This window comes from Spermophilus citellus, assembly GCF_964194105.1.
Source record: "Spermophilus citellus genome assembly, chromosome: 9".
NCBI lineage: Eukaryota > Metazoa > Chordata > Mammalia > Rodentia > Sciuridae > Spermophilus > Spermophilus citellus.
In genome coordinates, this window is record NC_138191.1 from 89,604,278 (window position 1) to 89,627,860 (window position 23,583).

The 23,583-nt window shown below is 37.6% G+C and overlaps 1 protein-coding gene across 6 annotated transcripts in view; it reads right to left on the minus strand.

The window, feature by feature from the left end:
* Positions 1 to 23,583, minus strand: part of PATJ (PATJ crumbs cell polarity complex component) — a 346,985-nt gene that overhangs the window by 107,607 nt on the left and 215,795 nt on the right. For all 6 annotated transcript variants that reach the window (XM_081306348.1, XM_081306345.1, XM_081306347.1 and 3 more), the window contains one exon: positions 19,165 to 19,256. In XM_081306348.1, the coding sequence (XP_081162474.1) occupies positions 19,165 to 19,256 (92 nt within the window). The remainder of the gene's footprint in view (positions 1 to 19,164; positions 19,257 to 23,583) is intronic.

The window sequence follows — 23,583 nt, forward strand, 5'->3', positions numbered from 1 at the left end:
CCACTGAGCTACAACCCCAGCTTTTTTCTTTTTTTTTTTTCTTTTAAATTTTGAGACAGGGTCTCAATAAGTTGTTGAGATTGGCCTCAAACTTGTGATCCTCCTGCCTTAGACTCTTGAGTTGCTGGGGTTAAAGGTATACACCACTGTGCTGGGCTTTGATTTATCTTTCTTAATATAAATCAATAAAGCTTACAAAAAGGAGTCTTGTTGATATGTAAAGGTCTAAGAGTTCATATAGATCTCTGCTCATATAACCAATGTACGTAAGGGAAGCCATGGCCTGACTCAGGAGAACACTCAGTGACCAACCCCATTTTACTTCTGATTTCTCTCTGATGGGGTAACAAGTCCATTGGTCCATGTCATTTCTGTTTTGGTGCTTTCATCATATTGCCATACATGAAATGCCAGTATTTATTCAATTTATACCTCAAACCCAATCCTTCTCCTTTAGTGTCAGTTCAATAAACCACAAATAGGTGAATCACTCCCTCAAAATCAGAGACTATTTATATACTGACATCCTCCACATTCACATATTTACCCTACATCAATTTCGGAGCTGAAGAGCTATATATTCAACTCCTCTTTTATGTCTTTTCCACTAGATGTCTTACGAGCATCTCAAATGACATAGAGCTTTTTATTCCTCTCAGTTCCCAGATGGTTCCAAGGCCAAGTCTCCTCACCTTAGTACCCATCAACAATATCTGCACCTGTCATTCAACCAGTAATTAAGCATTAAGACCTCTCATTCCTCAACTGTACCTTCAAGCCATCAACTAGAAATGTTTATTCTGTCTTTAAAATGTTATCTTTCATCTTTCCACTTCTTTCCATCCTACCCTATTGTAAGTCATTATCATTTCTCATCTGAATTAATGGAGAGCTTTCTACTCATCTCCACACTTCCGTCCTTTCAGCAATCCTCCCCAATCCATCCCTCATCCAGCAGAGCTGTTGTGGTACTAGCATACAAATCTGATTATATTTCTATCCCTTGCTTAACATCCTCCCATTGCACTTAGGATCAAGTATATTGTGTAATTTTATGAGAGAAACTCACTCATTAGAGTTGAGCTTTGGGAAAATCGCTTCTTATAGCCTCCGTTTCCAGAGTGCTGATGTAGGTAGGTTCAACTACAAGAATTCTGGCGTAAATTCCTTGTGGTATGAGGGAGCATATAAAGAAATGAAGTCTAGGTATCACTTCTTGGATTCATGGATTATCTAGTTAGTGAGCCAAACCAAAGCAATTGGAAGAAAAACTAAAACTATGAAGTGCCAGAGAGGATGAAAAATGTATCTATTCTTTCCTGACAGCATTACAGATGCCTTGAGCATACACTATCATGTAAAAGATGGCTACTGGTTTTCAGGGGTTATAATCCATTCCTCAGCAGTTTGCTCATACATAGAAAAAGTAGTCAGTTACCCTGGGGTGAGTAATTCCATTTCCCCCGGTGGTAATACTCCTCCCAGTTTCTTCCATAGAATAACACAATAGAGCTCAGCTCAGCTAAGAGCCTAATACCAATGGGACATATCTGCTCCAGATTTGGAACTCACACAGCAGAGTGCATTTGGCAGTAATTAAGTAGATGCTTTTATATCTCTTTCAAAGGTTACCAGCAGTGAAAATGACTACACATAAATTCTTATTAAGAAATCCTGATTAATGAGACCAAGTTAGCTCAAATCAGCCAAGTTATCCCTTCATAATTTAATGATTTTCTTCAAATTAGTATGACTTCAGTGCCCTTTAAAGTCCATTTAAATTTTTAAAAATCTCAAGTAATAGGAAACCTACACTTAGTCTCAATGGAGACAGGAAAGCTGCTATAAGAAGTTACAGTTCATAATTCTTTATAATCTTCTTAATAGTGAATTTTCACACACCTCAGCATCAAGCTGTGGAAAGCTGACATACTAGCAATTTCAAGAGAAAATAAAGAAGAGGGAAGCCAAAGGACAGAAGGCACTTATATTGTAACTGAGCAGTTAGCCTGAATGACTTGTAGGGAATCTTTGACCCCCTAAGAGTCATATAAGGAATGAAATCTGTTTGCTTTATAAATAATCGTTCTTTCCATAAAGTTAATAAGTTTCTTAGAAGTGGTGCCCCATACAGAATGCAATCCTTGATCACCATTGTTTGGTAGTGTTCTTATAATTATCTTTCATAGATGCTGGAGAGACAATGGAGTTGGACGGCGGATAAGAGAACTGTTTTCCAGGGTGCAGAACTCTGTGTGTACGAAGTCCTCCCAGTCCTTGAGGAAAACATTCCAAGGCCCCCAGGGGATGCTGGAAACCACGGATAGTATTAAACTTGACATTTATTCTACTTTTCTCTATATACACATAGCTAAGATAAAGTTTAATTTTATAAACTAAGCACAGTGGGAGACTAAAACTAATAGAATAATTATAACAATATAATGTAGTGAAGTTACATGAAAATAGTCTATCTTCAGAGTCAAGACAAACACAGGTATTTTTAGAAGGGTAACTGAGACCACAGGAGTAGGTGACTGCTGTGTGATTTTCTCTCTATACTTGCCATGCTATTCTTTCTCCCTCTCCAAGAACAAGGGTGGGATCTTATTTCTTTGAATCCCAGCTTGTAGCAGGGTACTGAGCCAGAGAGAAGGCATGCTGCACATGTCCATTGAGACAGAGGGGCCTGAACAAGGCAGGAAAAGGAGAGCAGAGCCATCAAACTACGCCCTGTGCTTTCCATGCTGCTTCAATAAGTTAATAACAATGTGCTGTTAGTGGTAGACCAGCTCTCAGAAGTACCACATGTGAAGGCCATTCTTTGGAGTTTCTGCTCAGCTCACAGTCAGTCCCTGGATGGGTCATCATGTCTACACCAGCTAACTCAAATAACCCTGCCTCAATCTGAGTGGATGGAGGGGGCAGGCACCAGTTTTAGTTTGGGGCCAAATTCTCTCTCCAGGACTCTTAACTCTAGAGGAGACACACAGAGCTCAGGACTGTGGTGTCAAGACACTACCAAAGGAAAAGCTCAAGGCTAAGTGGTTCAGAACTCCCTTCTGCTGGCAGCTCTGGGGATGCCTGGGTGCCTTCCCTTCAGTCTTAGTTGTATGACTCCTTTCATAAGAGTCTGTGCGATATCCTTGTATTCTTATGACACATTCTCCTTTTGAGTTAGGCTGGCTACAACTTACTTTAATTGCTTGAAACTCAACAATATAGCTCTCATTTTATTTTGAACACATACATTTATTTAACAAATATTTGTACTGTGGATATAAAAACGTTTAAAACACATTTCCTGCCACTGATGGTATTAGCAGTTAGTGAGGAACACAGCAGAGTAGACCTCTTGCCAAATCTCAATGTGTATGTAACATGGGAAAGAAATAAATCTTTTTTGTTTTAAGTCACTGAGAATTAGGGCTGTTTGTTACTGAAGCATAACTGAGTCTATTCTGAGTCAAGCTACACAAGTTTACAATCATTTTTAAAAAGCTATATTTATTTTGTTTTTTTGGTTTTTTTTTTGGTTTATGTACCTTTTTTTTCTCTTTTTTTTATTGGTTGTTCACAACATTACAAAGCTCTTGACATATCATATTTCATACATTAGATTGAAGTGGGTTATGAACCCCCAATTTTACCCCAAATGCAGATTGCAGAATCACGTCGGTTACACATCCACAATTTTACATAATGCCCTATTAGTAATTATTGTATTCTGCTACCTTTCCTATCCCCTACTATCCCCCCACCCCTCCCCTCCCATCTTCTCTCTCTACCCCATCTACTGTAATTCATTGCTCTCCTTGTTTATTTTCCCATTCCCCTCACAACCTCTTATATGTAATTTTGTATAGCAATGAGGGTCTCCCTTCATTTCCATGCAATTTCCCTTTTCTCTCCCTTTCCCTCCCATCTCATGTCTCTGTTTAATGTTAATCTTTTCTTCCTGCTCTTCCTCCCTGCTCTGTTCATAGTTGCTCTCATTATATCAAAGAAGACATTTGGTATTTGTTTTTTAGGGATTGGCTAGCTTCACTAAGCATGATCTTCTCTAGTGCCATCCATTTCCCTGCAAATTCTATGATTTTGTCATTTTTTTATTGCTGCATAGTACTCCATTGTGTATAGATGCCACATTTTTTTTATCCATTCATCTATTGAAGGGCATCTGGGTTGGTTCCACAGTCTAGCTATTGTGAATTGTGCTGCTATGAACATCGATGTGGCAGTATCCCTGTAGCATGCTCTTTTAAGGTCTTCAGGGAATAGTCCGAGAAGGGCAATAGCAGGGTCAAATGGTGGTTCCATTCCCAGCTTTCCCAGGAATCTCCAAACTGCTTTCCAAATTGGCCGCACCAATTTGCAGTCCCACCAGCAATGTACAAGTGTACCCTTTTCTCCACATCCTCGCCAGCACTTGTTGTTGTTTGACTTCATAGTGGCTGCCAATCTTACTGGAGTGAGATGGTATCTTAGGGTGGTTTTGATTTGCATTTCTCTGACTGCTAGAGATGGTGAGCATTTTTTCATGTACTTGTTGATTGATTGTATATCCTCCTCTGAGAAGTGAAAAAGCTATATTTATACCTTATTCATAATAGCTAAAAATTAGAAACATCCCAAAATGCCCATGGACCTATACATGAGAATGGATCTACACAGGATCCACAGAAGAACGGATCTACACATTTTGTATATTACAGCAAAATACAAAATTACTTTAAGAAGGAATTTTAGGAAAAAACTTTTGCTAAATACAACATGGATAAATCTCAAAACCACTATGTTGATTGAAAGAAATAAGACGTGAAAAAATAAATACTATTTGATTCTATTTGTATTAAGTTCAAAAACTGTCACAACTAACCCAGAGTGACAGAAATCAGGAAGCTCTTTATTCTGGGGGAAGGAGGGAGTGATTAGATGGTGGCACCCACAGACTTTGGGTGTGACTAAATACTCTGTATATTTGTTTTGGGTGAAGATTACACAGGTTATACAATTATCAAAACTCAACAAACTAAACACTTAAAATCTGTTGTGCTGAGTATAAATTATGCTACAACAGAAAAATAGACCTGTGATTATATGTAGTAAAGGAAAACAACTAGGCTATCCCAGAAAGAAACCTAGGCAAAAGTACAGAGAGATTGAGAAAAAATACAGATTACATCACTGATAACTTGTAGATAAGATATAGAACAGCTTTAACAATCTTGGTTTCTTAACCTATAAAATTGGGTCTACTAGCTGAGTTGTTGTGAGCTAATGCAAAGGGTAAAGTGCAATAACAGTTAAAATTTTATGTTTTATGGTTTCAAGATATCGAGCCTTAAATGCTTAAACTTCCAGGCTCCATGTCTTCAGTCACAGTGAATTCATTCAGCCATCAACTAAAGGCACCAACACTAATGGTTTCATTCTACAGGCTTTATTCTTTCTCCTAGTTCCTTAGTCCCCAGCCTAATTCTTGTACCTTTTGAGTTGCCTGGATCATAAAAAGAGCATCCCTACTGGTTTCCTTGTTCTGCTTTTTTGTTTTTGCATCTAAATCAATTGAAATTATTCCCTTCTCAACTGTGAAAACTATCCCCTAGAAACAAGCCTGAAGATGGAGCCTGAAGAACCCATGTCCAAGAGCTCCCTTTATTGGTTCTTGTTTTGTAATTACTTATTTGCACGTCTTACAGTTCTTGGAGAACTTCATAACTTGTGGCTTTGCATAGCATCTACCATACAATAGGTCCTCAGTAAATATTTGCATTTGTTCAGGAAGTTTGGACTCAGTTCCTGCCCAAGTCACTCTGCAGGTTCTTGCTGCACCTACTTCTCTAACAGCAGCCACTACCTACTGAATTTCTAAACTACTTACATGGTTTCTCAGCAACTGCATCCTGTTTTTTTAAGGATAGTTTACATTTTTAGAGGCGCATACATGTCATATACAGAGATTTGTTGATTCAATTGTAAATTTTTTATCCATTAAAATTATAACCACAATTCAAACTGTAACAAGGGGTTTATTAACATGTCTTTAAAGCATTACTTCAACAACCCTTGACTAATTCCCAAAGAGAAATACAAAAGATGCTCTAAGATAAATTCTAGAGGAACATGACAAATTGTGGTCAAAAGAAGAATCAATGGGCTATAAACACAACAAATTTATGTTTCTGGAAGCTCAGTGAGCAATTTCTGAATGAAGAAAAATAAAAGATGCTACCAATGTAAATGAGGCGTGTTTGTGTGTTTGTAGAATGCCATACTTTTCATTTATCAAGGTCTGAGATTTCTCCAATGGTTATTTCTACTTTTAAAAGGGAAAGTGTATCCCATCCAAAAATTCGTAGAGCCAAACAGCCAAAACAATTTTGAAAAAGAACTAATTTGGAGGAGGTCTCACGCTTCCTGCTTCAAAACTTAATACAAAGCTACAGTAATCAGAGCCATGTGGTACTGGCATAAAGATATATGGATGCCATAGAACAGACAGCCCAGAAATTAACATTTATATGATTAAATGATTCTCAAAGAGAATAGCAAGACATTCAACAAGGGAAATGAAGATCTTTTCAACAATTAGTGCTGGAAAAACTGGATAATCACATGCAAAAAAATAAGGTAGATCCTTCCTTTATACTATATATAAAAATTAGTTAAAAATGGATCAAAATACTAGGTGTAGTAGCACATGCCTGTAATCCCAGCAGTTCAGGAGGCTGAGGTAGGAGGATAATGAGTTCAAAGTCAGCCTCAGCAACTCAGTGAGACCCTGTCTCTAGATTAAAAAAAAAAAAAAAAAATACACACACACATAAAAGGCTGGGGATGTGGCTCAAAGGTTAAGTACTCCTGGGTTCAATTCCTCAAAGACCTAAAAAATAGAAAATTCTTAGAAGAAACACATGGAGAAAAAAGCCTGTGACATTGGATTTTAATAATGATTTATTCTAAATGACACCAAAAGCATAGGCAACAAAAGCAAAAAATAGACAAATGGGATTACATCAAAATTTGAAACTTTCCTTCATCAAACACAACCAACAGAGTGAAAAGGCAACCTACGGAATAAGAGAAAATATTTGCAAATCATGTATCAGAATACAGAAATACTTCTACAACTTAATAACAATCATAGCAAAATTAGCAATCTGATTAAAAAAACAGGGAAAGGATATGAACAGACATTTCTTCAAAGAAAATATACAAACAACCAATAAGCACATGAAAAGATGTTTAATATCTCTAATCATCAGGGAAATGCAAATCCAGATCATGATGAGAAACCCCTGTTCACTCATTAGGATGGCAAAAAAGGCAGAAAACAAGTACTGGCAAGGATGTGAGGAAACAGGAACCTTGTACATTGTTGGTGGGAAAAATAAAAATGGTGCAGCTCCCAGGAAAAACAGGATGGAGGCTTCTCAGAATATTAAAAAATGAATACTCATACAACCTAGCAATTTTACTTGTGGGTCTATAGCCAGAGGAATTCAAAGCAGCATTTCAAAGGAAATATTACAAATGAATGTTCACAGCAGCATCATTTCCAACAGCCAAAAGGTGAAATCAACTCAAGTATTCATTAAAGGATGAAAGGATTTTTTTAAAAAAGTGTCATATACACAGGATGGAATATACATACAATGGAATATTATTGAGACTTAAAAAGGAGGGAAATTCTGATAGATGCTACAACATGAATGAATCTTGTAAACACACTAATGAAATAAGCTAGTTAGGCAAAGAACACATATGGCATGATTCTGCTGTGTGGAGGTACCTAGTATAGACACATTCAGAGACAGACAGTGGAACAGTGATTGCCAAGGGTGAAGAAAGGAATGGGAGGTTTTGTCATGGATAAGGAATTACAGTTTTGGAAGATGAAAATGTTCTGCAGATGGACGGTACTGAAGGTTGAACAACAATGTGTATGTATTTAATTCCCCTCAACTATAAACTTTAAATGGCCAAGATGATAAATTTCATGTTATATGTATTTCACCACAATTTTTTAAAATGAACTGATAAAGAAAAAGAAAGTAGGGGTTGGGGTTGTGACTCAGTGGTAGAGCACTCAACTAGTATTTGTGAGGCACTGGGTTCGGTCCTCAGCAACACATAAAAAATAAATAAATAAAAATAAAGATATCGTGTCCATTTACAACTACAAAAAAATTAACAAAAAGAAAAAAAAAGTAAATGGTGATGGGAATAATGTTGGACTTATTGAGATTACTATTTAAAATCACTATTTTCTTTAGGACTGTTCTGGTCCTACCTCTTCAAAATGTACTCTCACCAAACCTAGAGGATTTTATTCTGTTCTAAAAATACTATTACACCAAAAGCAGAAGTTTGGGGCCTGCATTTATCATGAAATGCTAATTAGGTTGGTTTAGGTGACTTTTTTCCCCCCAACCTCTTCTAAAACAATTCCAACGACAATCTAAATCTAGATGCACACACTACAAAAATGTTGAATAAACAAGGACAGAGGAACCCAACAGGCTCAAATATTATTTTCTGACTACTAACTTGAGTGATTAGAGACACTTGGGAAAACAAAAAAAAAAAAAAAAAGCAAAAACAACTTTACAACTGGAACATGACATTGAATTAACATTCAGCCAGAAAAACCTCATACAAATGACCTGAAAGTAACATATAAGACAAAGCAAATCATTACAGCTCAATGGGAATTAAATTCCTTTCTGAAAAGATGCCAGGAGCTATCCCTAACTATATGAACAGAATGAGTAGTTTCCAACTCACAAATGGAAGCAGCAATCAAAAAGCTGGCTGTGCTGATCAGAGACAAAGTTCAATGACAGTGGAATTATGAATTCTATTTTCTTGGCATGCCAATGTCAATCACTAACAAGAGCTGCTGAGAGTAACTCAGCATCCAGACCCACATTTTAAAAGGTGCCCCCAGGCAAGTTCTAAATTAATTGTTACAGTTGCACAGAGGAAAAGGTGGCTTAAAAAATGTTTGGCAGTACAAATTGGCAGGAAGGTTCAGGTAGGGAGTCTAGGACTGGATGGGGTGGAGGAGTTAGCCAAATAAGCTTCTCAGAGACATTCTTTCTAAAAGATAGTATAGTAGATGCCCTTAGCCATTCCCCTCTTATGCCTGCCTGGAAAAGCCCAAATGTTCAGATATCCAACCCTTGATACAGGCCATGTGCTGGGAAGGTGACCCTCCCCACAGAGATGAGCTCAGGATAAGTTTTGATTCCTCTGCCATAAACATGGTGATCCTGTTTCCAGAGCCAATAAACGGTTTGGCAATAGGAGGCATGCTGTGGAGACTTATTCAGAGGTCCTATGCTCTGCTAAAGGTGTTTCAAAGACAAAAACTTCTGAGAATGGAGGCTAAACGCCTGCCTGTGACAAGAAAATGCACAGAGGAAACTAAATTTCTCACTCTGGTTACTCATGTCCTGTTCAGAAAGCTCTACTTTTACAATCCTTCCTATTCAATAGGATTCTTTGTCAGCAAGCAAGAGAAATGAATTTGGGCCAATGTAAGATCCCAATACTGGGATCTCAAAATAAAGAAGGGCTATAGGACCAGGCTGGGAATAGTTTTGAACTAAGAGACCTCCAGAGGACAAGGAAGCAAGAAGCAAAGTGACGTCATTGCAGGAACATTTGATCAGGACACTGTGGTCAATGGGAATAAACACCATTCATATACAAATAATTCACATTATTAGCTTCCAATTCTAAGCCTAAGGTCTCCCATTGTCCAAGCTGAGGTCACATGAACACTTACTGGCTGCAACTCAGCAGTGAAAGAAGGAGCGGGCTCTTTCAGCTTCCCCTGGGAGATAGGCATCTGGATTTGCTATTTTTACTGTCCCACCATGTGTATGTGCACGCACATGTGTGCTTATGCTGTGAACACGTGTGTATACACATGTCTGCATGTGGAAGGTGCACTAAAGGAAACAGGCAATTTCCAGGACAAAGAACATACACACATATACACTCAGAGATATGTATATTTGCATATGTATGCATGTGTGTGTATGTCTATGTGGATGGACAGAGAGATAGTGTGTGGTGCTGGGAACTGATCCCAGGGCCTTGCACATGCTAGGCAACTGCTCTGCCACTTAACTGTAACTACATCCTCATAGGCATAAACATCGACTAGCAAACAAGAAAAAATGCCCATATCATCCCTGATGACCATACGTGTTTCTGAGTGCCAAAAGGAATGAAACAAATAGTCATAATTCCCATAAGCTATATGCTGGTACTGTTAAGGAATGGGCATATCAAATAAAAATTCTCTTTATAAAATAATAAAACTGATTTTCAAAGATACTTTATGAGTTATCTAAGAAAGATAAGGGATAGAGCGATTGCCTAGAGGTATAAGGTCCTGGGTTCAATCACCAGCACTGTATAAGAGAACATTAGAGAGAGAGAGAGAGAGAGAGAGAGGGAGAGGGGAAGACTTTTTAGTTTTAGTACTTTATCTAATTCACTGAATTCACCTAACTCATAAATGGCCCTATAAAATATTTGTTCAGTCCAGATTGGCTTAAATCACCCTCAAAAGAAAATAGCTATTATGGATATTAGAAAGAATATGCCATAGGCTTAAGATGATTCCAGAAATGTATGACCAGTGGAATCATAACTATATTAAATGTACAAGTTTCCCAGGTTAAAGTATTTCAAAGGGAACAATGCTTCTCACTTGGATGTATACATTTCAATGTCTGACAAAATATGGAAATACAAAACATTCTAACTCTACCTTATCCTTGATGACATGCCTATAACTTCTAGCTACAACAGTTGATAGTTTGTTATTATTTAACATGGATAGTGCTATACAGGAAACAAGTACTGCAAGAACTGAGGTGAGAATGGGCATTTCAGAGCACTCCGAGAGACTCTGGGGGTCTCCCACATGGTGTCACTAACCAGAAACAGAAGATCCTTGAAGCCTCCGGAGTATCTCTGCTTCCTTCCTCCTTGCAACTCCTGGAAGGGTGCAGGGATAATGACAGGCCACCTCCTCAACACTTCTGGTCAAACATACCACGTGTGTTATTTTATTGTGCATTTGAAAAATGGCACTGCATTCTTTAATGGTGCACGAAAGTCAAGAAGATGTTTCCTTCCCAGATTCCAAATAATGAACTTACATAGCTGAACCATTTAATGGTTCTCTCCTAAGGAAGGACTGCTTTTCTCCTACAAGTACATGTTCAGATGCACTGGACCTAACACCTAGTTCTGGAAACTTTGGGTTTCTATACGTGCTGTGACTTTGCTTTTATCCTTCAGGTCTTAGTTAACCTGTTGAGTTCTATCACCACAGATGTGGGACATGAATAAAAACTTAAATTGAATAAGTACATCACTTATAGTAACTTTTGAAGTGAATATTATGCATTTAGAGTTCTGTTCTTTTGAGAAAAGAAATAGGTGAATGATTACAGTGTTTGAATTATATATATGGTAGGCATATCATATGAAAAGATATATAAAGGATACGTAAGATTATGATTTCCACCCTATTTTAAGGCTCCTGTGTTAATTTCACTGACATGTTCACAAAATCAAACACTTGGGGCTTAATGTGTTAAGCATCTGTCTCTGTGACTTCTTCCCATAGGCCCCAAAGACAAGGTTAGCTGCGTCTTCTGTGCATTCCTACAGCACAGCAGGACCTACCTCACTGGATAAGGCACTAGATCGTGGCTTGTTCTCTGTCTCCATTTTTTTAAAATATATATATTTTTAGTTGTAGTTGGACATTTATTTTATTTATTTTTATGTGGTGCTGAGGATCGAACCCAGTGCCTCGCATGGCCAGATAAGCGCTCTGCTGCTGAGCACAACCCCAGCCCTTCGGTCTCCATTTTTAGCAGAGACTATGTTCTCCGCCTCACTGACTTCACACAATCAGCACAAGCAGGCAGATACCTGCTGAATAAATGAACGACTTTCTTCATGAAAGTGAAACTCGTGCTGTGCAAACAGTCTTTTTTCCCTATTTATCAAAGCTAGATTTCATGAATAAAGAGTATAATACAGGTTTTAAAATCCAGCATTCAAGTTCCATCTTCAGAGGGTCATCATCCTAGTGATGACTCTGACAGTCACATTAATTTCAACTCAATATCCTCTTTCAGGGATATGGCCAGAGGACAACAGGCCACACTGTGTTTTTAATTACAAACAAGACATATGTTCAATCGATACAGTAAGGTGGACCCCCTGGTGAGTTCACTTTTACTCAGGAGGGCTTGACAGCCAGCACTAAATCTTTCCGAGGGTTTCAGTTTCATTTGGCCTCCTTTAGCCCCAGGAGTTTTTACACAGTACACATTTTCCACATGTAATTAAGTAATGGAGAGTGAGTTGTTATACATGACATTTAATTTTCGATAGTGGGGGAAGGTATGACAAGAGCTGCAGGCAAGATCATTAATCTCCTTGGATCCCTGCACTGCCAGATGCAGCAATTCCTTCTTCATCGTACTGATAGAGGTCTCCTTCTGTACTTAAATTGGTTTGCTCATGTAGAGGGGATAATGCCAAACAGGAAAACCCATAGAATTGAATGTGTGGTACACTGTAAGAACACAGACTGTGATACACATCTGGATGACGCAAAGTTAAATATTTTAGTATATGAGAATTGACATGTTTAGGATACAATATACAGGACTGTGGAAATCTAATGATGTAAAAAGAAAGGGGAAAAATGACGATGTAAGCTATGTATATATAACTTGTTAATTTTCACTAATGACCCATAGATCCCTTGCAAATGACAAATCAATTAGTGTATGAATAAATACATGTGTTAAGAGAATATGACAAGGACATGATCACACAAGTGTACATCACTATAGACGGCCTTTAGTTAATTAAAGTGTTGTCCACAGCAGAGTCTAACAGCTTTTTGAGATTACTGCTAATCTCACTTCAAAACCTGTGGCCAGTGTCTGTTTTTATTTCAGTTGTCAAAAAACTTGAAAAAGAGCTGCCACGATATAAAAGGCAAGATTTTCTGTATAATGAAAAGGCACAGTGAATAATAATTTCAACTAAGGAAGGAAATTTTGCCAGTAGAAACACTAACAGCTTTAGAGACTAGTTTTCAAAGTAACCTTGTAACACAGTACAAGTGACACAGAGTTCATAATTATAATCCCATTTGTGGTGCCAAGATGATTCAAGTGTCTAGCTCCTGAAACTTGTTAAAAAATCAATTTTTACTTGTTTCTGGATTTGGTTTCAAAATAGGCAAAATTGGGGTTTTTATAACAATAGTTGGAAAGTGGTAACATATAAGGCAGAGGTGAAAAGGTACGTATCTAGGTACATAATGAGCTAGACAAACAATCTGAATATGCAGGCCACCAAGTATAACAGGATGCAAATTTATCATTTTAACCCTATTGGTTAATACAGGTCCCAATGTATAAATAGGACAGAAATCTACCATGTGTCCCCAGAGTATCCATAAAGGTCACTACATATAAAGAGGATGCAAATCTACTATTATTACTCCATTAGTTATATGCAGACTTGAGGAACAATAAAATATTTTATTCTTTGCATTAAGTGCCTCAAATTCTGACACTATTTGATATTACTCACCCAGGTAAAATCTATTATATTTTATAATAGATTATATTTTATAATAGATATGGGGATTCCTTTGTGTTAATTAGGTTTTTCTTTATGAATGTGATTCACTTAAAAAATATTCAACACTATGGAGTTACAAAAGTAAACAGAGTGGAAAAATACATAAGAGACAATGATTCTTTTTTTTTTTTCCTTATCCTCCTTCCTTTTTTTCTGGTTTCTCTTCCTTCCTTCCTCTTTCTTTTCTCACCTTTTGTTGCCATAATCATAATCATCACCATAGTGGCAAACATTGTTGAGTCCATGTGGACTAGTAATTTATATGAACTAATACATTTAAGAGTTTATGAGATGGCTATATCAGACCCATACTAAGGAGTCAGGAAATTGACCACGCTTCCTTAGCTGGGGTTCTATAGAGCTGGGATTCAAGTCCAGATAGAATGAATCCAGGGTTTCTTCTTTCAATCACGAAGTCTTTTAATTCAGCCAGGCTTTAGGAAAGAAAGCTGTCTCTTTAAGGAAAAAAGAGTTGTCAGAAGAACAGTTCCTCCTTTATGGCAACTTAAGCATTAATTAAATTTTGGCACACAAATTATCAGATACACATCTACTCAACAAAAAGCTATCAATTGTGTGTACGTCTCTCCTGGTTCAATTTAAACTCATGGTCACAAAGTGGATATGACAATTGATTTCTCAGAATCACTCCTATGTCTTTTTTCTTTCTATAAAAGAATACATAAAGATCTTCCAAACTTAGTGAATTTGGTACAATAATAGGAAGAGGGACTGAGTCCTGAAGAATTTTGTTGAATACTGAGTTCAATAAATAAGTAAATAAATGTATATATTTAAATCTGTACAATTATAATAACAGTAACTAAACTATGATTGTTGCTTTTGGAAATAGACAATCTACAATTGTTTTGTTGGAGCTAAAAAGGAAATTTTTTCAATAGTTTTCTGAATGTTCATTATTTGCAGGCATTATAATTGAATGACTTTGTTTTTGCTATTCTGGGTCTTTTATTTTTCCATATGAATTTCATGATTGCTTTCTCTATTTCTACAAGAAATGCCATTGGGATTTTGATTGGCATTGCATTAAACCTATAGAGAACTTTTGGTAATATCGCCATTTTGATGATGTTAGTTCTGCCTATCCATGAACAGGGTATATTTTTCCATCTTCTAAGATCTTCTTCAATTTCTCTCTTTAGGGTTCTGTAGTTTTCATTGTATAAGTCTTTTACCTCTTTTGTTAGGTTGATTCCCAAGTATTTTATTGTTTTTGAGGATATTGTGAATGGAGTGGTTGTCCTCATTTCCATTTCAGAGGGTTTGGACACCCATAGCACAAGAATTAATATCTAGAATCAACAAATGGGACTTGCTCAAACTAAAAAGTTTTTTCTCAGCAAAAGAAACAATAAGAGAGGTAAATAGGGAGCCTACATCATGGGAACAAATCTTTACTCCTCACACTTCAGATAGAGCCCTAATATCCAGAGTATATAAAGAACTCAAAAAATTAGACAATAAGATAACAAATAACCCAATCAACAAATGGGCCAAGGACCTAAACAGACACTTCTCAGAGGAGGACATACAATCAATCAACAAGTACATGAAAAAATGCTCACCATCTCTAGCAGTCAGAGAAATGCAAATCAAAACCACCCTAAGATATCATCTCACTCCAGTAAGATTGGCAGCCATTATGAAGTCCAACAACAACAAGTGCTGGCGAGGATGTGGGGAAAAGGGTACACCTGTACATTGTTGGTGGGACTGCAAATTGGTGCAACCAATTTGGAAAGCAGTATGGAGATTTCTTGGAAAGCTGGGAATGGAACCACCATTTGACCCAGCTATTCCCCTTCTCGGTCTATTCCCTAAAGACCTAAAAACAGCATGCTACAGGGGCACTGATACATCGATGTTCATAGCAGTACAATTCACAATAGCAAGACTGTGGAAGCAACCTAGATGCCCTTCAATAGACGAATGGATAAAAAAAAGGTGGCATTTATACACAATGGAGTATTACTCTGCATTAAGAAATGACAAAATTATAGAATTTGGAGGGAAATGGATGGCATTAGAGCAGATTATGCTAAGTGAAGCTAGCCAATCCCTAAAAAACAAATGCCAAATGTCTTCTTTGATATAAGGAGAGTAACTAAGAACAGAGTAGGGAAGAAGAGCATGAGAAGATGAATAACATTAAACAGGGATGAGAGGTGGGAGGGACAGGGAGAGAGAAGGGAAATTGCTTGGAAATGGAAGGAGACCCTTAGGGTTATACAAAATTACATACAAGAGGAAGTGAGGGGAAAGGGAAAAATAATACAAGGGGGAGAAATGAATTACAGTAGAGGGGGTAGAGAGAGAAGAGGGGAGGGGAGGGGAGGGGAGGGGGGATAGTAGAGGATAGGAAAGGCAGCTGAATACAACAGACATGAGTATGTCAATATGTAAATCAGTGGAAGTGTAACTGATGTGACTCTGCAATCTGTATACGGGGTAAAAATGGGAGTTCATAACCCACTTGAATCAAAGTGTGAAATATGATATATCAAGAACTATGTAATGTTTTGAACAACCAATAAAAAAAAAGAACAAAAAAAATAATTGAATGACTTTGTAAGAAATGTGCTGAATGCTTGTGTTTTCCTCCAAGTTCATATGTTGACACCTAATCCCCAACATGAAAATATGAGGAAAGAGGTGCAGCCCTCAGGAAAGGGATTAGTTCCCTTGTAAAAGGGGCCTCAGGGAACCCCGCCTGCCACATGAAGAAGACCCAGCAGAAGACACCTTCAATAAGACAGGAAGCGGGGCCCTCAGCAAAAACCAGGTCTGCCAGCACCTTGATCTCAGACTTCCCAGCATTCCTAACTTTGAGAAATAAATTTCTGTTGTTTAAAAGACACAGTTTATGGCATTTGTCATTGCAGCCAGAATGAACTAATATATTTCATAATTAAGTATTTTGAATGTACATGGATATTTCTAAATCGCTGAAAATCACTTCAATAAATAAGTATTTAGCAGCACCCTCAATCTTACAGGCACCGTCAATTTACTCAGCAAATTATTTTCTTGACTGATTCTGCTCTGTTCTGAACAACTGAAATTGAAATCTGACACTAAATCAATGGGGCTTTATTGTGTTGATTAAAATTCTACTCAGCTTTCTCTTCTGTATTCTATATAATTTCAAATCATTTAAGCTTTCTTCATGGAAGGAAAGGGGTTCTCTTTCCTAAATACTGCATTTTATTACATTATTTCCTCTGGATCTGATTCAATTTTTTTTTCTCTATTAAAATAGGATAGCCCAGAACTGGGAATAAAGACCTCACAGATGCTGAAGAGGTAGCAGTAATGTCAACAGCAACACTTGCAGCAGCAGCCACCACTCAGTACTAAACCCTATAGTGTGACATTGTTAGAAACGTATCTTAGTCCATTTTCCATTGCCACAATAAAATATCTAAGAATGGGAAACTCATAAAGAAAAGAGGCTTGTTTAGCTCTCAGTTTTGGAGGCTGAAAGTCCAAACAGCATTATTCTGGCGGCTCTGACAAAAGCTTCGTGACAGATTGCATCACAGTGGGAGTGTGTAAGAGAAGGAGAGATCACATGGGGAGGTAGGATACGTCTTCTTCCTTCATTTTTTTCATTTTTCCTTTTTTCCTTTTGCAGTGCTTGGGGTTGAAACCAGACCTTGTGTATGCCTGGCACATAATGTACCACTGAGCTATACCCCCAGCCCAGGCTTATTCTATGATTTGCTTTCAAGAGAACTACCACAGAGTCCCTTGAGAACCACCTTAACTCCTCCTGAGGGTGGGGTCCCCAGTGACCTATCAATTTCCACTAGGCCTCACCTTTTCCAGGTCCCCCTTCCTTTTAACATATCCACACTGGGGTCCAAGCTTCCAACCACGATCCCTGAGGGAACACTCAAACCACATCCAGACCACAGCAGTGCCTCACACACCTTCTCACGCAGTCCTCACACAGCTTTAGATGACATCCTCACATCTAGATCCATTACTTGTGTGGACCTCTCTTGCAGACAACATCTAGTATGGCTGAATTTTCTTCAAAACTGTTTAGGCTTTCATCATCTAATTCTCATTCAACCCCTGACAAGAGGAACAAGGGAACCAAAAATGGAGAAGGTGACAATAGAGCACATCAAGGTGAGCAAGCCTGAAGGGGTAGCCTGAACATACAAGGGCACATGAGAAGGAAGAAAGCTCTCCCGCTTTATTTTTTTTTTTAAACAGGGATTTAAACCCAAGGGCACACTTAACCACTGAGCAACTTCCCCGGCCCCCACCCCCCTTTTTTTAAAAAAAAAAATTATTTAGAAACAGGGTCTTGCTGAGTTTCTTAAGGCCTCACTAAGATGCTGAGGCTGGCTTTGAGCTCTTGATCTTCCTGCCTCAGCCTCTCAAGCTGCTGGGATTACAGGCGTGTGCCACCATACTTGACGTTTCCTCCCTCGTTAGTAAGGTAGAAAATTAGGAAGTCAGAAAGGACCACTAGGTAGGAGACAAGGACTCCAGAGCAGGACTGTTTCAGGAGAAAAGTAGCAAGTCCAGGTAAGGCTGAAAATCGACATGGGAAGGAATATTTCAATCCTGGGAACAAAAGTACCCTCTAATCCCAGGGTTCCCTGTGATTGGACAGATCTTATCACTGGCAACTAATGAGAAAGGGAAGAACAAGACAAATTATAAAATAGCAGCTAATATTACTATATGTTCAACATTGTGTTGACATTTAAACTTTTTGAAAGAGGTAGGGCTTTGCTATTCCCCACTTTACAGATGATAACCAAGGTCTAGAGGGCGACATTAATGAATAGGGCTAGTTACATCACCTAAAAACAATTCAGATTTACTTATCATTTCATCCAAATAACAGAGAATTAAAGAACCTCATTCTACTGCTGATGTGGCAATAATGGCTACTCTGATTCATTTACACCACAAGGGCTCAGTCAGGTAGGAGGTCAGATTGGATAATTGCGGACCCCCAAACACAAACCAGAGTTGACATCTCCTCACTCTGGATCTCTCACCAGCACTCTTAATAAGCTCCCCAAACTTTCCTGGGTTGTTTCCTGCTGATTCTCTGATGAAGACGTTAGTGAGTCTATAGATGGTACCAGGAGAAATTAGAGGGCTCCATTATATTTATATACACAGTAACCAAATCTAGTAAGGTAAGAATTTTTAATAATGGAAACATAAATACTAACCTCAACTCCCAATTCTATCAGGTAAAACAAAATAAAACAAAACAATCAAACAAGAAAAAACCCATAGTTTAAAACAACTGTACTTTTCATAATGTGACAGAAAAGGAAAAGATATTTTTAGAAAAGACAGCGATTTTCTTACACAAACCAAAAATAAAATAATATTACACCAATAAAAACATCTTTAGAAGAGACTATAGATTTTAGAAAACCAGACCTATCTATATCTTACCTGATGAAAACAAGTTTGACCTTGGATGGGGCAGTCTTAATAATGGCAGATGCATTTTGGTGACTTCTTCCATAGAGGATCTGATTATTTATCTGTTTGAGAGAAAAAAATGTACTTGTACAAACACCATCAAGCCACACTCCCATCCCAAGACTATTAGTTTTCAAGGATTATATGTAGGTCTGAATAAGGCTAAAAATCTTTATTCTTTGTAGTACAAACACTAATTCTAAGCAGCCATAAGAATCTCATAAGTTCAATTTTGACTACAGTTAAAAAGAACATAAATTCTTGATTGTTTCACTAAACTTTAAGAGAACAGTAGTTGAGCTCAATGCAAAAACTTTATGATAGGTATTTCATTTCCTACAGCTTTCCAGATTCCTAAAAAATGCAGAAAACAGACTAAACTGTAGTATTCACCAGAGCTCTGGAGGACCCATTAAACGTGATTCTGTAAATGTGTCAAGGTTATTACACAGAATAAATTTTGCTACCCCCGAGGAGATAAATATGTATTCCCGTTTTAAGTCAAATTGTAGATCAAATGCATAGAAATATTTTACAGTAGACAATCAATGAGCCATCTGTTCATGTCCAAGATGAGGAATTTTTAAACTTGATTGCTTTCACCTACATATAATCTAAAATCATGAGATATAAAGTTTTCCATTCTAGATGCTCCCACTGATAGACTGTGAGGATAGCTATAATCATTCTCTTATTTTATTTCATTGAATTAATAATTGCTCTTACATTTTGGCTTTATCTCTCTCTAATGAGCAATTAATAATAGTATACTATTATAGTAACCTTATTAACTGTGACCTTGATAATTTCTAGTTTTTAAAACATAGTACAATATACTCTACAAGGGCTAATAAAAAGGTATCGAAGACTTTAGTAATTAGAACCTACTTTGTCTGCCCTTGATGTCTCTGAAATTTTGTATTTGAAAATACACCTGACAAACCTTTGAAGATACAGAAGTATCTTTTTTGTCACAACAGTTAAAATGAGAGAGCAGATATAAGTGAGCACTTCAAAAGCTGGAATGAAAGTATAATGTTTGTAACTGTCTTGAAAGAAGCTTTTCCATCACCTTGCCCAAAGAGGCTGAGCCAGGCTTCACACCCAGGGCTGTTGTGGTGACCAGCTTGAGTTACCTCTTCATTCTACATGCTATCTATCAGGCCTCCTGCTTCACCAAGCTCTCGATCTCACAGGAATCTGTTTTTTCACAATGTCATTTCTTTGGGACTCAGTTTTCTCCCCTCTAAAAGGAATTTAAGTACCTACTTCACAGAACTGTTTTGAGAATTAGAAAGGGCAATGCTTTTGCATTTTATTTATAGTGTTCTTAATACCCAATAATTCTTTTTTGTGTTCAAAACCATTCATCTGTTTTTAGTTATAATATCATGCATTTAGAAATGTGTCCACTCTCCAGATTACATATTTTCTACAAATATTTTCTATTTTCATGGTGTAATTTTTATATAATTAGTTTGTGTGTGTGCATGTGTGTGGTGTGCAAACCAGGTCCCAAAATAGCATGTTATATGTAAAACCTAATTTTATATAAATTATATGTATATGCATTATACACACACCCACACACACACATATATGCAGACAGATATCTTTATATCAATCTATATCTTTTTATAAGGGATGCTGGAGATTGAGCCCTGGGCCTTGAAAATGCTAAGCATGTACTCTACCATTGTGCTACACACCCAATTTATATATATCTTCTTACCTAACTTAGTTATTTAACTAAGGGAAATGGCTGGAGAAATAATGTAGTCATTAAAAGTAATGTGAAAAAGCATACTTAATGACATAGGAAACGTCCAAAATGTATTAAGCAGCAAAACCAGGTTCCAGGATAGTATGTCTAGTCTGATCATGTTTTTTGCTAATCATATTTTCCAACGTCATTAACTTACAAAGAACTACAAACAAGAGTCATTAAATCATATTTGTAAATGAGATGATATGTGGGACAAACCTGATTCAAAGCCTGCACTCAGATAACTGTTTGCGAATGTTTTCTCCTTTGTGCCTGGCCTCTGCATCAAGTGAGCCTTTTCTAAACCAAACCTATTTAAGCCTGCTTTTGAACTCCATGACACTAGGCTTAAGAAAATTTCTTATTGTGCTTAAATGCCGGCAGAACATGGAAAAGCATCAGTGCATGTACACAACATTTATTGAGTTGAGCTAAGCTCCTGAGGGCAGAAATTGGCATGTACCTCTTGGTATTTCCTAGATTGGTATGAACAGCTTGTACACAGTGGTGCTCAGTGAGGATATGACGAACTGCAGAGCCCTGCGTGAAAGTGGCGCTTAATCAACTGCCAGTATGCTTCCTTTGACATGGGCTCCAGCCTTCAAAACGATTGAAGTTTTAAAAAATTGGTTTTGATCAGCAAAAAGCTTGAGCATTTTATATATATCTCACACTGTTTCAGGTTCACAGCCATTCCTACTTTTTAGCCATGAACCTCCATTTTGACAGAATAGACTATATGGTACTATAATCTTAAGAGGGAAAAATAATATCCCAAGTGAAGAAAGCAGTTCGTTAATTTTAATTTACTTAAGAGTGAACGCACAGTTCTGCCTTTCATGGTGTTATTTGCAAATGCTCAGAGGCTCTGGCAGGAGGAAGGCCTTCGCTGCTGCTGTTTCTGCCAGTGCCAGCTACTGTGAACAGGGCTGCTCCCTGCCAGTGCTCAGAGGCTCTGGGAAGCTGCTGTGCAGTGGGAAACTGGGAACAGAGCAAGAAACTCAAGACAGAAAGAAACGTGCCCTTATGGATTAAATCTCTGGGTAAAGAATATCCAAGACAAAGCCTCATTCTGGCCTTAAAAATGACACATGAGCAACTCTGAGTTTTAGGAGAGGCAGCTTTCCTTTTTGTTTTTGTATTGAAATTAAAGGTAGATGGCTTCCAACTACATAAGCAGTTTTTATATTCCCTCCTTCCTAAATGAAAGTACTCCAGAGAAAATTCAGTAAGCAATTAGAAAGAATGATTCATTTTGTGCACAATTAACTTTAGACTGCCTCTGATTACTAAGAAACTGCTGTTTTCTGAGGGCACTATTTAAACAACAGATGTCGGTGATCTTCTAAGCACAGCATAGGCAAAAAACAAAGTCCTCTACACCTCCCCCCATAGTCTTTCAGGTTAAAGATAATCAATGAGGGCTTACTGGGGCACAACACTGCCAGACTCTTCAATGGGTAGTATCTCATTTTAAATCTCAGACCAGCCAGGGTATTATTTACTTTAACTAAATTATGAAATTGAAACAGAAAAGCTGAGCAATTTGCCAAGGTAATTTAGTGATGAGCTTAAAAGATTATAATCCTAGGGCACACCAAGGTCATATGGCTGTAAGGCACACTTCAAAAGAAAAAAAAATCAGATGATTTTTTGAGGCCATCTTCATAACATGCCTATAAACTTTGATCAGTAACAGAAGGTGCCAGACAGGTCCCATTTTAGGCCCTGGGCTTCTGAGATCAAGAGGTCAACACCAGTAGAGGAAATGTCCAGTGGCTGACTGGGAGGCTTTCTAAAGGCCCAAATGTGGCATGGAGTCTTGCGGGCTGTGTTTTTCTCTTCTGATGAACAGACTACCCCCTGAACAATTATTTAACCTCTTGACATTTTTTTCCCACTACATGTATATATACAGATTGAGCATCCTTATGGCTTTTTCTGACCCAAGCCAAAGGAAAACAATTAAAATATTTCATTTGGGGGCAAATACTGCCCCTGTCCCTTCATAATCTTAGTGACAATTCAGATTATCTAGACAATGAGCAAACATCATTAAGTTCCACTTATTTCAAGTAAACAGAGAAAGAGAAGCTAAGTGCCTTTCCCAAAGTATTTTCCTTTTAAAGGTGAGTCAATGATATAAGGGAAGAATAAAAGCACTGTTGAGACGTGTCCTTATCTTTAATATTATTCTCTAATCAAATTGGAACCTTAATGAATTGGAATAGGATCCTTATAAGAGGAGACACAAGGAGCCCATTTGCAAACTAGGAAGGGGCTTCACCAGGAAACAAACTGACCAGCATCTTGTTCTTGGGCTTCTAGCCTCCCAAACTGTAAGAAATAAATATCTGTTGTTTAAGCTGTCCAGTGCCTGACATTTGTTACAGAAGCCCAAGTTGACTTATACAGCCATTTGAACTAATTTCTGTTCCTTACAATTGAAAAGTCTCCACTGATACAGCTCTTGAGGCCCTTTCTAATTCTGAAAATTAATTTATATATCTAAGTGACATAACTTATCTCTCAGATATTCAGAAATTATCCTTAGCATCCTTAAGGTAAAAGAAGAAGAAAAAGGAAAAAGGCTCTCTGTCCAAAGGGGCTTTCTGTGCTTTTCA